At 51.5% G+C, this 17,147-nt stretch overlaps 1 protein-coding gene and 1 gene segment (V, D, J or C); both read left to right on the top strand.

Moving 5' to 3' along the window:
* The first annotated feature begins 1,374 nt into the window (after window positions 1-1,374).
* LOC146808647 (T-cell receptor alpha chain constant-like) overlaps window positions 1,375-17,147 on the top strand; it is an 805,797-nt gene continuing 790,024 nt past the window's right edge. Inside the window, 2 exon segments of the C gene segment in view lie at window positions 1,375-1,559; window positions 1,943-2,230. Coding sequence covers window positions 2,049-2,230 — 182 coding nt within the window.
* The window catches only part of LOC146808648 (uncharacterized), a 61,863-nt gene continuing 57,791 nt past the window's right edge, over window positions 13,076-17,147 (top strand). Inside the window, exon 1 of the mRNA XM_085620677.1 lies at window positions 13,076-14,335. Within this exon, the coding sequence (XP_085476803.1) occupies window positions 13,076-14,335 (1,260 nt within the window). The remainder of the gene's footprint in view (window positions 14,336-17,147) is intronic.

Below are 17,147 nucleotides of genomic sequence, written 5' to 3' on the forward strand. Positions count from 1 at the left end.
ACTTAAAAGCAGTGGGGCGACACTCCCCCGCCTTAGCGGACGATCTGCCACTGGTCTCAAATATATTTCATTTGTCTTAAAGCGCAGGTAAAGGCCGGCTTTACTAATCCACTCAGTTATCAAAGTAACATCCAGATCTGTTCTCTGCTGCAGGCACATTAGCCCTCTGCGTTACTTTATGGAGTCAAAAAAAACTGCCTATGAAAAATCCCTGCTCTCTCCAGCAGGAGCATTTACCACACGAGTTACCTTGACGTTGGTATTGCTGTCTGACAGCTGGACCCAGAGGAACTCTGCAGCAGGGGCTTTCAAATCCGAAGTTATTGCAAAACACAGCGCCCCCCCCCCCCCACCCCCGTCTTGAGGTCAGTGTCCTCCCTTCCCCTCTAGTCCCCCTCCAGGTCATCGCCCAGTGCTGCAGCACCGGTCGCACCGCCCTAAATCAGACTCAAAGTCCTTTTACAGCACTATCTGCCGCCCCCCCAGACCCTAGGACGTGGGTGTCGGTGAAGTGTGAACCCCGCATCAGTAGAAGAGAGAAGTGCACCCCCAGCCTGTCCTGCAGCGCCCCCTGCCGGCGGTGGGAGGTAAACACTGCTCTGACCCCATCTGGCAACCCGAAGCTATAAACCCCCCAATGTTTCAAAAGAATAAAGCGGGAGATGCTGAAAACACATCAGGGAACGGATTCCCCCCCCGTACTAGTATCGAGGCAGAGGTGACTGCAGGCGGGGAGGAGCCCTTCGTGCCGAGTCGGGTCTCATGGCATGGACATACAACAGGTGCATCCACCGGGAGGAAGGATACTCACACGGTGAGATGCGCGCGGTGTAAACCCGCCGGAGGCAGCTGGGTTCACTCTTTTGTAAAGGCTGAGGGGGGAAACTTAACTCACTCACTGATGCACCCACCCTCACCCCAGAATCACTGTCCCGGGGACAGGCGCCCCCCTGCAGACCTGGGGCTTAGGGAGGGGCCCCAGACCCCCCCTCGTGGGAGGGAGGGGCCGGGTCTGATCTGACCTCAGACCCCCCCCCACCCGTGGGAGGGAGGGGCCGGGTCTGACCTGCCCTCAGACCACCCCCTGTGGGAGGGAGGGGCCGGGTCTGATCTGCACCTCCCTCAGATCCCGCCCCCCCGGCCTCAGAGGGACGCTTAGCACCATCACCCCAAGGAGCTCAGTCCTGCCCCGCGCCATGAGAGCACTGACCCTCCTCTGCACGATACTCCCAGGTACCGGTGAATGTTGGCGGCTGTGGGAGGCGCTGCGTGCTGCTGCGAGGGCCTTCGAGGCGCTAAGGTAGGGGGCACAGACCCCCTCCCCCCTTGCGGGGAGGGGGGGGGGGCTTCGTCTGCTCTGCTCCCCCCTCAGACTCCCCCCTTTTGTGGGGAGGGAGGGGCCGGGTCTGATCTGCCTCTCCCTCAGACCCCCTCCCTGTCTTGTGGGGAGAGAGGGGTGGGGGCTAGGCTCAGAGAGAGGCATAGCACCATCACCCCAAGGAGCTCAGTCCTGCCCCGCGCCATGAGAGCACTGACCCTCCTCTTCACGATTCTGCCAGGTACTGGTGAATGTTGGGGGCTGTGGGAGGCGCTGCGTGCTGCTGCGAGGGCTTCTAGGCGCTTCAGCGTTTCTAACCATGGATGTACCGCTGTGTTCTCTGGTGTCATCTTCCACAGTTTTAGGTCAGTCGAGCTCCAGTTTTAAGGATATCTTTATGGCAATTGACTTGTTGATCATCCTATAGCGCTCCTCACAGTTTATTCCCTGACATCCTTTTAATATTCCCCAGGCTCCAAACTTCTATATGTGTAGGAGACTGAGTCCACGACATGCACTGCCTGAAGGCACTCACTCACTCACTCACTCACTCACGAATTCACTCCCTCCCTCCCTGGGTCATGGATCTGCTCCTGGCCTGAATGCCTGCCTCTCTCCCCACAGGTGTCCTGGGACAGTACAGAGTCCTGCAGGGTGACGATGTGACTGTCCTGGAAGGGGCTCCGGTGCAGCTGAACTGCACCTACGAAGGGACGGAGTACAGCCTGCAATGGTACAAGCAGATGCCTGGACGCCCCGTACAGCACATCCTGTCGATGGGCAGCAGCGGACGCAGCCAGAAGGAGGGGGTCAGCATGCAGCTGGACACGAGGAGCAAACACACCTCGCTGCACCTGAGCAGTGCCCGCGTCCACGACTCTGGGAGCTACTACTGCGCGATGGAGCACAGAGGTACACTGCAGGTCTGGCAGCGTACGATAACCCCTGCTGCTGGAGGGGAGAGAACAAAGACCTCTGCGGTGCCTGGAGCTGCGCGGCTTCCAGCAAAGCGGCTTCAACGCTGGATTACTGACTAATCATCCTTCTTACCACTGATCCGGGGCTTCCTCGTCACAGTCCGCGCCTAGAGACTCTACCACGCGCCATAAGACCGCTATGAAACAAAAGGCGAGCAGTTTGTATCCGACACAAGAAAATACATGTTGTGGCCACTAGGTCGTTATAGTTAGGTCAGCTGTTCCACAGGAAATGTGTTTTTGTGTTGCTAGTAACTCTGGCACCGTTTGATGAATCTCCATAAAACGTTCCAAAAGTCGTTACTTTTTGACTAGTTTCTGCATGACACGTTTCAGGGAGATCCATGGAGCGGGGGACGAAAAAAAAGGCATATTTCATAGACTGCGTTAGACAAGGCTACACCAAAAACTCCTGAACGAAATTACACCACATTTGTCAGGAAGCCGGATCTTGGTCCGCAGACGGTGGTTTTTGTGGTTTCATGTAAATCTGTTCAGTAGTTGTTGAGATATAAAGGGTCCGAATGATTGCATATCTGGATGGTTGGGTCCGCGAGAGGCTCGCGAGAGTCTTGTGGGAGCACCAATTCAACAAGCATTTGCAATGCAATAGGTCTCGCATTTATAAGAGTTTGAGCTATTGGCATTGCAAAATTACAATGCCTTTTATTTATGTTTTGGTTTTAAAACAAATAAAAGGCATTGTCATTTACAATGTCAGTAGCATAAACTCGCCTAAAAGCAGTGTGTGGAGTGCAGCAGTGTGTGGAGTACAGCAGTGTGCGGCGTGCAGCAGTGTGTGGCGTGCAGCAGTGTTTCGTGTAGCAGTGTGAGGCATGCAGCACTGTGTGGCGTGCAGCGGCGTGCAGCAGTGTGCGGTGTGCAGCAGTGTCGTGCAGCATGCAGCAGTGTCGTGCAGCATGCAGCAGTGTCGTGCAGCGTGCAGCAGTGTCGTGCAGCGTGCAGCAGTGTCGTGCAGCAGTGTGCAGCAGTGTCGTGCAGCAGTGTGCAGCAGTGTCGTGCAGCAGTGTGCAGCAGTGTCGTGCAGCAGTGTGTGGCGTGCAGCAGTGTTTCGTGCAGTAGTGTGCGGCGTGCAGCAGTGTGCGGCGTGCAGCAGTGTGAGGCGTGCAGCAGTGTGAGGCGTGCAGCAGTGTGAGGCGTGCAGGAGTGTGAGGCGTGCAGCAGTGTGCGGCGTGCAGCAGTGTGCGGCGTGCAGCAGTGTGAGGCGTGCAGCAGTGTGAGGCGTGCAGCAGTGTGAGGCGTGCAGCAGTGTCGTGCAACATGCAGCAGTGAGTAATGCAGCAGTGTGCAGCAGTGTGTGCCATGCAGCAGTGTGTGGCGTGCAGCAGTGTTTTTCGTGTAGCATTGTGCGGCGTGCAGCAGTGTGCGACGTGCAGCAGTGTGTGGCGTGCAGCAGTGTGAGGTGTGCAGCAGTGTTTTGTGTAGCAGTGTGAGGCATGCAGCAGTGTGCGGCGTGCAGCAGTGTGTGGCGTGCAGCAGTGTGAGGTGTGCAGCAGTGTTTTGTGTTTCAGTGTGAGGCGTGCAGCAGTGTGAGGCGTGCAACAGTATGGCGTGCAGCAGTGTGAGGCGTGCAGCAGTGTGAGGCGTGCAGCAGTGTAAGGCATGCAGCAGTGTGAGGCGTGCAGCAGTGTGAGGCATGCAGCAGTGTGAGGCATGCAGCAGTGTGAGGCATGCAGCAGTGTGAGGCGTGCAGCAGTGTGAGGCATGCAGCTGTGTAATGCAGCAGTGTGCGAAGCAGTGTGTGGCGTGCGGTAGTGTGCGGCGTGCAGCAGTAGCAGTGTGTGGCGTGCAGCAATGTTTTGTGTAGCAGTGTGAGGCATGCAGCACTGTGTGGCATGCAGCGGTGTGCAGCAGTGTGCGGCGTGCAGCAGTGTCGTGCAGCATGCAGCAGTGTCGTGCAGCATGCAGCAGTGTCGTGCAGCATGCAGCAGTGTCGTGCAGCATGCAGCAGTGTCGTGCAGCAGTGTGCAGCAGTGTCGTGCAGCAGTGTGAGGCGTGCAGCAGTGTGAGGCGTGCAGCAGTGTGAGGCATGCAGCACTGTGTGGCGTGCAGCGGCGTGCAGCAGTGTGCGGCGTGCAGCAGTGTGCTGCGTGCAGCAGTGTGCAGCAGTGTGCGGCGTGCAACAGTGTGTGCCATGCAACAGTGTGTGCCGTGCAGCAGTGTTTCGTGTAGCATTGTGCGGCGTGCAGCAGTGGGAGGCGTGCAGCAGTGTGCGGCGTGCAGCAGTGTGCGGCGTGCAGCAGTGTGCGGCGTGCAGCAGTTTGAGGCGTGCAGCAGTTTGAGGCGTGCAGCAGTGTGAGGCGTGCAGCAGTGTGAGGCGTGCAGCAGTGTGCGGCGTGCAGCTGTGTAATGCAGCAGTGTGCGAAGCAGTATGTGGCGTGCGGTAGTGTGCGGCGTGCAGCAGTAGTAGTGTGTGGCGTGCAGCAATGTTTCGTGTAGCAGTGTGCAGCATACAGCAGTGTGCGGCGTGCAGTAGTGTGCGGCGTGCAGTAGTGTGTGGCTTGCAGAAGTGTGCGGCGTGCAGCAGTGTGTGGCGTGCAGCAGTGTGAGGCATGCAGCAGTACATGAAATACAAGCATCTCACTGCTAATGGGTTAAACACTGAATATAATACCATTTAACAGCACAACATGGGTCTAGAGACACACAGAAAGGCTGAATAGAGTCCGCTATTTCAGATCACATTCTCAGCCTACAGCTTGGTGCCATTAGCTGGTGCGCTTACACCACCACTGTTAAGCGCCCGGCTTTTAACTAGTGCACCACGTGCTGCCCCACGAGGCCGCCAGTAACTGCAACACTGGGGCTCGTGCCCCAGCCCTTTCACTTTATAAATCACTGTTAGCAGATCTGTTAATCCCACTGGTGCAACTCCAGTGAGGCAGGACTACGGCTCCCACAATGCATCACATTATTAAACGAAAGCTCAGGACTGGAAAAGACTTGAGACCTGACTGTTCAACTGAAACCCCCACCGCAGCAGCGTCAGCGCCTGGTTACCCTTGGGGGCGATTAGACGCACTTTACAAAACTTGTTGATGTTAAATTGATAATGAATACGTGGTTGCTGGCGAATGAGTGCATCAGATAATCTGTGCTAGAAGTAAAATGTGGACTTTATGCCACACCCGAGCGAATAAACGGAAATACTTCTTTGCTCGGATACCAACCCCACCTTGTTCTCTCTCTTACACGCACATCACGCACATGGTCACTGCTTATCATGAACTAGCATTACGGGCGCTCTATTACATAAATAAAAAGCCATGGTGAATGCTGCTGGATGCTGTTTGGCAGGTGGGAGGGGTAAATAAAAGGCCACAGTGATTAAACAAAGAAAGTGAAACCAGCCATGGCATCTTGCTGGATGATGTTTGGGAGACAGAGAACAACAGCGCACTGAAGCTGACGAGGAGGGAGTGGGAGGGGGGAGTGGGGGCGGGCGCAGTGGTGCGGGCCGCAGTTGTAAAAGGCAGGGAGAGGGTGAGATTGAGGAAGGGAAAGATAGGGATCAAACGAAAAAACAAGAGGGTGGCAAATGGTGTGCACTTTGATGTCCTCAGTGGCCTGCGTGGCTCACTGAGGACATCAAAGCAAGTGATCAAGCAGTGCTTTTCAGGCTGCCAAATGGTGCGCGCGCCCGGGGCACATGCACTGTATTTGGAGGCCTGAAAAGCCACTGTTTGCACTTCCAAAACTCGCTTACTATAAGTCTCGCCAGAGCAGCGCTAAAGCGCTGTCTCAGACGAGACCTAAAAATGGAGTGTTCGGATTGGCCCAGGGAGCATTTTTCTCCTGGGTCATCTCGTCAGACTCCCAAGGGAGCGAGCATTCTGATTGGCTGCCAGCAGCACGAGAATTTTTTTTTGCTGTCAGCCATTACAGGATTTGGGGACATAATACCCTGTCCTGAAGTAAAAAAAGAAAATAGTGTAAGGGGGCCATTAAAGGCCCTGGTGAGCCCATCACCGGCTGCGATTATTTTGAGGGAGGGGGTCCAAGTTGCCTCTCTTCCTGAGCCATTAATGGCCCGAGGACTTTATCCCCCAAGACCGGCTCACATGCTATGTCCCGGTGAGGCCACCCCCAGGGCATAACAGTTTCCGTGCCGGCCCCAGGCCAGCAGGCAAACCTGTGTTTGCTCACGCCCAGTGGGAGCATTTTGAACATTCCTGCCACTTGGGAGCAAACACATGGTCTGCTCCCGGTGGGCGGAGCTGGGGGCAGACATTTTTCCTGCCTGTATTAGTAGCACCTTCCTCCGGCAGGAGCAATACCCGCTCCTGCTGCATGCTGGGAGCCAGCTGGGGCCACGGGGGCTTTGGGTTCAAGAACGACCTAGTCTGGCAGTTTGGGCTGGACTGTTCCCATGAGGTCCAGAGTTAAGACTGATTTTCATATGGCTGGGTCCAAGCTGAGGTGGCACGGTATGCAAAATAACGATAGACTGGTATGTGGCCTGAGTGATTACCAGTGCCTGAGATTAATTCAAGCATTCATCCATCGCTTTTGTATTCTTCAGAGTAGATTGTTTACACCAGGAGCAGAGATGTTCCTAGAGCGCATTATAAGAATGCATGCGGCTGCCATAGAAGGACAGTCCAGTGTTTGTTGGGCGGCCCTTCCAATGGAAAGCAAAAGACGCACCATGGATGGACGTAATACAGAACAAATCAAAACATTCTCCCCCAGTCACGAGATCTGGGTTAAATCCATCATTCATTTGCTCACCATGCCACACCAGTTTAGACCTGGCCATATGCAAATCAGTCTTGACCCTGTGCCTCATGGGAACAGTCCAGCCCGACTGCCAAGCCAGGTCCTCCCTGGACCAGAAGCAAGCATCCTAGGACCGGTTTCGGTGGTGGTCTGTGGACTTTGGAAGTTGTGGGGCGCAAAAACCCTCAATATATATAATTCAGCGAGGCTGAATTTCTGTAGAGGGTTTAAGTGAGGATATGGGGGTCCCCAAGCAATTTTAGAAAAAACTGGTTTAAATTCTGCCTCTTACAGTTCCGTTTTTCGCACAAATTACCCTCAAATCCTGAGGTCCTGAATGAATTATTCCCAAACTTTTGCTGTGTGCTCACATAACGTTAACATCCAGAGAACAAAACATTGACACAATGACGGCAGCATTGGTTTTCAGGACAATTTACATGGGACGCCTCCACACAAGTCAAAAGTAGAAATGAAAGCAGTCGCCGCCCTCTGGCACCCTGTGGAATGGCAGAGGTGATCTGCATGTGTTTGTGTAAAAAGAAGACCCTTGAGAACCAGGGCCTCCTTTAGGAGGTTGTGACGCAGGGCAGCGCCACAAGGAATCTTGCTGGGCTGCCCTACGTCGAAACAAAAGGGCAGGAATGCGCCGCATCTATGAGATTCCTGTCTCTCCCTAGCGCCGGCGCACATTGGACCGCCCTACGTCGAAATATAAGGGCAGGAATGCGCCGCTTCTATGAGATTCCTGTCTCTCCCTAGCGCCGGCGCACATTGGGCTGCCCTACGCCGAAACAAAAGGGCAGGAATGCGCCGCTTCTATGAGATTCCTGTCTCTCCCTAGCGCCGGTGCACATTGGGCTGCCCTACGTCGAAACAAAAGGGCAGGAATGCGCCGCTTCTATGAGATTCCTGTCTCTCCCTAGCGCCGGAGCACATTGGGCCGCCCTACGTCGAAACAAAAGGGCAGGAATGCACCGCTTCTATGAGATTCCTGTCTCTCCCTAGCGCCGGTGCACATTGGGCTGCCCTACGTTGAAACAAAAGGGCAGGAATGCGCCGCTTCTATGAGATTCCTGTCTCTCCCTAGCGCTGGTGCACATTGGGCTGCCCTACATCGAAACAAAAGGGCAGGAATGCGCCGCTTCTATGAGATTCCTGTCTCTCCCTAGCGCTGGTGCACATTGGGCTGCCCTACGTTGAAACAAAAGGGCAGGAATGCGCTGCTTCTATGAGATTCCTGTCTTTACCTAGCGCCGGCGCACATTGGGCCGCCCTACGTCGAAACAAAAGGGCAGGAATGTACCACATCTATGAGGTTCCTGTCTCTCCCTAGTGCCAGTGCACATTGGGCCGCCCTACGTCAAAACAAAAGGGCAGGAATGAGCCGCATCTATGAGATTCCTGTCTCTCCCTAGCGCCGGAGCACATTGGGCCGCCCTACGTCGAAACAAAAGGGCAGGAATGCACCGCTTCTATGAGATTCCTGTCTCTCCCTAGCGCCGGTGCACATTGGGCTGCCCTACGTTGAAACAAAAGGGCAGGAATGCGCCGCTTCTATGAGATTCCTGTCTCTCCCTAGCGCTGGTGCACATTGGGCTGCCCTACATCGAAACAAAAGGGCAGGAATGCGCCGCTTCTATGAGATTCCTGTCTCTCCCTAGCGCTGGTGCACATTGGGCTGCCCTACGTTGAAACAAAAGGGCAGGAATGCGCTGCTTCTATGAGATTCCTGTCTTTACCTAGCGCCGGCGCACATTGGGCCGCCCTACGTCAAAACAAAAGGGCAGGAATGTACCGCATCTATGAGATTCCTGTCTCTCTCTAGAGCCAGTGCACATTGGGCTGCCATGCACCAACGCAGGCACCTTTGCACCAGGGTGCAAGGGGGCCTGCGTTGCGGGGCTGATTGATTTTGTGCAGGGAGGGAAACCTTCCTGCACAAAACCAATCACAGGCGGCGATTTCCTTTTTGCTGTGTGCAGCAGAATGCAGCACACCTAGAAAAATGAAAGCACGAGGAGAAATAAAAACATTTCTCACGTTGCGCCTCCCTTACGCCAGCCCTGGGGTGGCGTCAGGTCCTGACGTATTCCCAGGTTTACAATTTCTTGTTTACCTGGGAATGTGTCAGGTTCCATGGGTGCTGCGTGGGAAAACCCACAGCAACACCCATGGGATGCCCTTTCACACAGTTTCTTGCATGAAAGGGGCACATATTTATAAGGCCATGAAAAGCTGCGTAAGGTGGCTTTATGTGGCCTTATAAATATGCTGTGGCACATAGTGCCATGAGAACGTAAAAAAAGTGACGCTTCGGTGGCACAAAAGTGCCGGTAGGGCTTCATAAACGAGGCCTCTAATATCTTCTTCCTAGCTTTACAACACTGTGTGATCCTGGGCAAACAACTTATCAACTCATGCTTTTGTTTTCTTACATGAAAAACCCCTGAGCACTTACAAATAAACAGACTGAACTACAGGGTGCAGTAAATGAAATATAAAAATGGGTTGTAGAATCCTGCATGGCTTCTGCAGCGAGTGCACACTGACTGCGTTGACCTCAAGACTAATAAGAAGCTTTCTTGCACGCCAGCCATTGGGTTCTCTCCCTCAAGGTCTGCAAAGGGTTTGGGTTTGAAATATGAGGTCTTTACCATCTCTGCAGTCTCTCAGAACGCCTTCCTCTTCTCTGGCCGGGCCCGTGGAGCTGTTCCACTTTAAAAAAAAGAAATATTACAGCTGGAATGTGTACTCCTGGTTCAAGGAATGTAACAGGACACTGTCTATAATTGTTTTGGCCATGCTAATGTGACTATATTATGGCATGCACCGATGCCTTCTTGTTATCAATAAAAACAGTTAAAAAAATATATATTTATTGATTTTACAGGACCAAAGAAAGATAGAGTGTACAAATCATGACTTCACAGTGACAGCATTGTACATGAATAAGTACGTGGTAAGTTTGCCGTAATGACCAATCACTCCACTCTGACAGCGTTTGAAAGCATCATCGCTGCATCGATTGTACATTACAAGCTTCTTGTACATGACCCCCGATAAAGCTAACGCAATGTAATGTAGTGTAAGATAGATTTGTAGAGCGCTGCTTGTCACCCGTAAGGTAGGGTGACCAGACGTCCCGGTTTTGCCCGGACGGTCCCCGTTTTTTGGGAAATGTCCCCGTGTCCCGACACTGTACTCCAATGGAGTCAAATGTCCCCGTTTTAGAACAGTGTCCGGGTTGAACAAAGAAATGTCCCGGTTTTTTACTGTTCCGGTTGCGCGCATGCTCTGTTTGCACAGCTTGGTGACGTCACTGAGGTGAGCGCTGTAGCAGGAAGGGAAATCCTTTGAAGAGAGACATGTTCTCTCGGGATTTCCCTTCTCTTTGTCTACACAGCGCCACCTACGTCATCATGCAGCTGGTTAGAACCACCTGTGACCGGCATGACCCTGATTTTACAGCCTGCAGCAATCCACCGTGACCCTGCTCTGCCTTAAAGCGAGCGAGGGTCGGACAGTCTCAAACTACAGCAGAATCCAGCAGCAGCTTCGTGACGCCTCCCCAGCCCTACCAGCACCGTCGGGACACTGCCTTGCATCAGAGCTGCATCATCCAGGAATCCTTGCCCTCCCAGCCTGCAAGCCCGCAACGTGTAATTTTAACCCTGAGAGTTTTATCCGCACCAGTGCTGGCTTCCTGGGGGCGCCGTGTAGCGTTTCTTTCCCCCAGCAATTACCAGGCCTCACATAAATGTCAAGAGTGTGATTAATTATCTTCCTGGAGACAGATCAGCATTTTGTATAGTTGAGGTTTTGACTTGGCTGAAGTTAGTGCAGAGGGTTAATATGCCTGCTGCAAAGAACGTGTACCAAGTAGATTACAGAGTGTGTATGATGTAAACAGATCAGCAGGGTTACTGCTTTCACAAGAGACATTTTTTTGCTACTTGCAATTTATAACTTAAAGTCCTAATATAGAATAGTGAGCTATTAACTTTCATCCTAGAACTGCATACACACTGCAAGGTATACATTATTAGAACATTGATTAATGTTTCAAAAAGGGTTAATCTGGCTAGAAATCGATTCTTAATATTAAAGAAAACTCCCAACTATGCTGTTTCTTTTTCGACTCTGCGTTTGTGCTTCTCCACACCAAGCACTCTTAAACTATACTGCCTACCAGTATGGATGACATGTGACTCCTACACTTTCAGTCCTTTGGCTTATGTAACATTTCCTATACACTGATTTACACACGTATGATTGATTGTCTCTGTGTAATGTGTGTGTGATGCAAAGTGCTTGGACACCCTACACTGGTATGAGTGGCGCTATATATAATGCATCTGATAGAGTGTGGTTATGGTGACTTGGTCACTGTTAAAGGGTGCTAGTGAGAGAATCCGTGGTGGAGGTGGTCATTGGGGGGGGCGCCAACAAACATTGTCGCACAGGGCGCCACCAGCACTAAAGCCAGCCCTGTCTTATATGTTCTAAACTATTTACTATGCTAATGTGCGTAAATGTTTCCACGTAAATAAAGCAAACATTATTTATATTTCAGTCAACTGCGCTGAACGTAGGGGGAGTGCTTTATGGGAAGGAGTATTCTACAAACAGCAGTATCTGATTTTGACGATGACAGAATGTGTGTGTGTGTATATGTGTGTATATATATATCTATCAAACTCGCTAGCGATGCACTCGTTCACTTCCTCGTGGCAAAAACAAGAGCACAAACTCCTCTTCGATTGTGCAATTTTCTTTATTGTTCAGTTAACAATCCCAATATATATACTTATCTAATAAGAAAACAAACTTGGACTAAAGCAAATGTTGAGGCAAAGTCTGTTTAAATGGAATTAATGCTTACTGCCGATAAAAGACCTCTGATTTGTCATCTGTAATGCTTCATCTCGGTCTTGGAGGGAGCTGTCGTAGTCCTTTTTCTATGTTTATCACAGCTGTCAAATAGTCCTACTTTTATGTCGGTGGTTACTGCAAATCGTAGTCCTACTTCTATGTCTATGACCTGTCCCCGTTTTTTGTTTTGAGAATCTGGTCACCCTACCGTAAGGGTATCCAGGCGCTGGTGCGATGGTGTCGGCTTTGAAAGCAGCATTATTTTTGTGTAGAAAGGGACTCCTTACGGCACAAAAACAACCCCCTGAGGCATTTTCCTCCTATGTTTGCTGAAGAATACATCACACATGGAAAGGGAAAACTTACTTACTTATTTCTGCCGCCATTCCTCGCCATTCTTCCAACAGCCCACAGGCCACGCCCCCTGACACGAGGCCACGCCCCTTTTCCTTTTAAACCCGCGTTGAGCACTAGCTCGGGCAGAGACCACTGACACTCCTGAGGCGGAAGCCAGGAGAGGGACATTTGATTTTAAAAAACTTTGTAAATTGTATACTTTGTTTTACCTGTATAACTGCAGCTTCTGGGCACTCAAATCCCACTGGGTTTATCCCGCACAGCGGATGCTAGCGCTGCCGCGGCCTGGGATCTTACTTCTGCCGCCATTCCTCGCCATTCTTCCAACAGCCCACAGGCCACGCCCCCTGACACGAGGCCACGCCCCTTTGTTCCGCATCCTATAACTATGTGCCTATCTCGGACGTGCAGCGGACGAGCGCAGCGGGCGCGCCGTCAGGGCGCGAAGGCGCGCCTAAGGCAAGCCCGTCTGCGCCTGTCCGCGCCCTGACGGGCCCTGGGGCACGCCATGCTACAGGACGGATCATCTACTCCCGTGAAGAGCTGCTGGCCACTAACAACGGCCAGGGCCACTTGGGTGAGTCATCATGTCATCGAGCCCAGAGACTGGGGCTTCTAGTCAACCGCCCTACCATTTGTGGAACACGCGCACGGACACACAGGGCAGGACGGGGGCGGGGAAGGGACAAGACAGGGAAGGGTCACAGCATGTTACACATTCTTGAGAAGGCCACTTCGCCTCCTGTTACTAATACAACGCCCGCTTCATGTCTTCATTCTATGTCCATAGCTTCTAAACACCCGCTCCATGGTGAAACACAACCTGGACCTTTTTCTTCTATTAGGCGAGGATAACCTCGACATTCTCTTACTTACTGAGACTTGGCTCACCCAAGACTCTGCTCCAGACATCATAGCAGCATTGCCGCCTAACTACCGCATCATTCACGCTGATCGTGGATCCGGCAAACCTGGCGGGGGAGTAGCAGCAATCTTCCGCCACGACCTGAGTGTCACCGCCTTGACCTGCCTGAATCTCTCAGACACTGAAAACTTGGTCCTAAAAATTGACACTTCCTATACTACTATGGCATGCGTCCTTCTCTACAGACCCCCTAACAACATGCCGTCCTTCCCTCTAGCGCTCAGCGAACAAATTGCCAACCTAGCCATTGACCATGCCAGGATTCTATTGGTGGGGGACCTTAATTATTGGTTCAACGTTCCTCTGGAAGGTCCTCACACGCGTGAACTCACTGAGCTCCTCACTAATCTAAACTTCGAACAAAATGTACAATCTCCAACACACTGTAAAGGCCACATTCTGGACCAGATTTGGACCAACTCTCTTTTAGTTACGACCCCGGCCACCTTTCCATGCCTATGGTCGGATCATTTTCTTATCAAATTTAACCTTATCCATCCTCCTAGAAAGCCCACTGCTACAGCTATGGGTGGAAGAGCTAGGAACTGGAATTCCCTAGACAGGTCGGAATTCCTACAAACTCTTGCTACTTCCATTCCCTCCTACAACTCTGATATCAATATAGCAGAAAACAATCTTTCTCTCTGGCTGCAATCAGCCAGCGATGCTCATGCGCCATACAAGACGATCAAACTAGCCCGACGCGCCGATGCCCAAAAATGGTTCTCTCCTGAACTAAAAGCAAAAAAACTGTCCCTTCGACAACTCGAGCGACGTTGGCGTTGCAACTATGCCCGTGACGCTAAAACTCGATATATCTCTGCCAGAAAGGACTACATGAAATCTATTTTAGTAACCAAAACCGCTTATTTTTCCTCCCGTATAACCAACTCCAATAATAAGTCCAAGGACATCTTTTCTATTCTTAATGAACTAACCAACCTTGACAACGTCCGGCCTAGTGTGCCCCCGACCCAGGTTCTCTGTAATTCACTGAACGTTTTTTTTACAGAGAAAATTATGGCCATCAAAGCCAGTATTCCTCAAACCTCAAGTCCTCTCCTTTTTGTTTCAAGCTCTAACACTACCGACTCACTTAGCAGTTTCCCCCCCATCACCCCAGAACTATTCCAGGAATTACTGGTAAGAGTAAAATCTGGTGCTCCATCTGACAGATGCCCTCCTTATATCCTGAAAGACTGCTTATCAGCTATTCCGGCCCCGCCTGTACCCTTTTAAACAACTCTTTGACCACTGGATTAGTCCCCCTCGCATTTAAAGAAGCAAATGTAATACCTCTTCTAAAGAAACCAGGTGCAGATCCAACCTGCAATGCAAATTATCGTCCAATTTCCCTTCTTCCCTTTCTTGCCAAGGTGTTGGAGGCTCATGTCGCCAATTGTTTGTCCAACTTCATAGAGACTTCTAACTGCCTTGATCCACATCAGGCGGGCTTCCGCCCAGCCCATTCAACTGAGGCGGTGGTAGTGGCAGTAATGGACATCCTTAGGGACTGCGCCGACAATCGCATTCCACAGGCTCTAGTGCTCCTGGATTTGTCAGCCGCATTCGACACGGTCGATCATGCCATCTTGATCGACCGTGTCTCTCAAGCTGGCATCCGGGGCACGGCAGCCGGTTGGCTAAGGTCCTTTTTAGTAAATCGTTCCCAGGCAGTTCACCTGGGTGATTTAGCGGGCACTAAGCAAGCCATCACATGTGGTGTACCCCAGGGTTCGTCCCTGTCACCCCACCTGTTTAATCTCTATATCTCCCCTTTAATCCAAGCCCTTAGAGATAAACAGGTAACGGTGCTGAACTACGCGGACGACCTACAGCTCCTATTCACAATTGACAACTCAGACTCGTCCATCTCTTTCTTTCAATCAACTATGAGGTTCATCCAAGCTTGGATGAACCAAAATCATCTGAAATTGAACCCAGGAAAAACCGAGCTGGTCCTGACTGGGGACAGCGTTAAATACTGGGGCCCACAGTATTGGCCAATAGAAATGGGTCAAGCTCCCATCCCTTCATCTTCAGCAAAGACACTTGGTATCACCCTAAACTCCGACCTCTCTTTAAAAACGCAAGTAGGCCAGGTGATATCCAAGTGTCTCTTTCAAATGAGAAAAATCCGGAAGGTTCGTCGCCTCTTGACCCACGAAGCCCTGATACAGGTGGTGATCGCAACCGTGATTTCTCACCTAGACTATGCTAACTCGATATATCTGGGCCTCCCCCAGTTCCTTCTGAAACGACTTCAGATGGTGCAGAATCAGGCAGCAAGACTGATTCTAAACCAGCCTAGATGGCACTCTGCCACCCCTCTTCTGAAAAATCTTCACTGGCTCCCGATCGCCCAACGCTGTACCTTCAAAGTCAGTTGTATGATCTTTAAAGCACTCCACTGTAAAAGCCCTACCTTCATCACAAAACTCATTATACAGTATGCCCCGTCCCGTAGCCTTCGCTCAGCCCAACAATGCCTTCTACAAACTCCATCTTTTAAACGTAAACGTTCGGGTGGCTGCAGATTTGGTGCTTTGGCACCTCGTCTGTGGAATGCCCTCCCCGTCGAGATCCGGCTATGCCCCAACCTCATATCATTCAGGAAATCCCTAAAGACCTGGCTTTATCAACAAGCCTACTACTAATCTCACTGGCTCCTACTCTGTCTGTTCTCTGTCTTTACAGCGCCAGGAAACCAATTGGTCTCAGTGCGCTATACAAATCATTGTTAACATAACATAACATAACATAACAAAACCACGAGGAGAAATGAAGGTAATTCTCCTGGTTACGCCTCACCTGGTAAGGCGTAGCATTTTTACGCATTCCTAGCTTTACCACTAAAGGTAAATCCGGGAATGCGCCAAAATCCACGGATGGATGGACGGGACCCACCCAGGCTCCACCCATGGAATGCTTCCCTGGGGCAAAGTAACTCAATGCAGCAATGTGCTCTGCGTTGCATTACCCCAGATCTATCAAGCCCCTCGGGGCCTTGCAAGGTGGCCTCGTGTGGCTTGACAAATCTAACAGAAGAGTTGCGTCTCTCTTGCACCCCGTTGCATGGCGCACAGGCTGCGCAACTCTTTGATATTTTGGGCCCTCTGTGCTGCCTGGTGCCAATGCAGGCACCAATGCAGCGTGGTGCAAAGGGGCCTGCGTTACAGGCAGGATTGCTTTTCTGCAGGAAGGGACACCTTTCTTCTTTCTGTGCGCGCACTGCAAAGTACAGCACATGTGGGAAAACAGAAAGAACTGAGAGAAATAAAGATATTTCTCCTCGTTATGCTTCACTGGGGAAGGCGTAACATTTTGAGACATTCCCAGGTTTACAAGTCATTCTAAATCTGGTATTACGCCAAACTTCATGGGTGGATACCCGGGAACGTCCATGCTCCCCTCATGGAACACCTTCCCAAAGCATGGCGATACAAGACCGTGCTGTGCGCTGCCTCGTGTTACTTTGTATTTACTAGACCGTGCAAAGCGACGCAAAGACGCTTTGCATGACTTCGTAAATAACAAAAATAATTTTGCGTCGGGCGGCACCAAACAAGTGACACAACCCTTGCGTGTGCCGCCCAGCGATGCCACCACTGGTGATGGGGATGCAGCTACCTCAACCGTTCAGTATATTACCTACTGGCGGTCGCCAGTAGGTAGTTATAGTTAGGACCCCTTTTCCATAGGAAAACCTCAACATTCTATTTTGAATAACTTTGGCGCCGGTCGATGAATCCTCGCGAATTTCTCAAAATAGGTGGGGCGCTACGCTCCGCTCCTACCCTGAAAGTCTCGGGGGGATTCGTCAAGCGGGGGCTGAGATAAAAGGGGGGTCCCAAAACGCGTTTTTCCCATGCATTTTTCCATAGGACCTTTAGAACGAGCTACAGCCCGAACGGCTGAACAGAATTACTAGAAATTTGGCAGAGAGGTAGTCCCT

This window comes from Triturus cristatus, chromosome 8 (assembly GCF_964204655.1).
Source record: "Triturus cristatus chromosome 8, aTriCri1.1, whole genome shotgun sequence".
Taxonomy (NCBI): domain Eukaryota; kingdom Metazoa; phylum Chordata; class Amphibia; order Caudata; family Salamandridae; genus Triturus; species Triturus cristatus.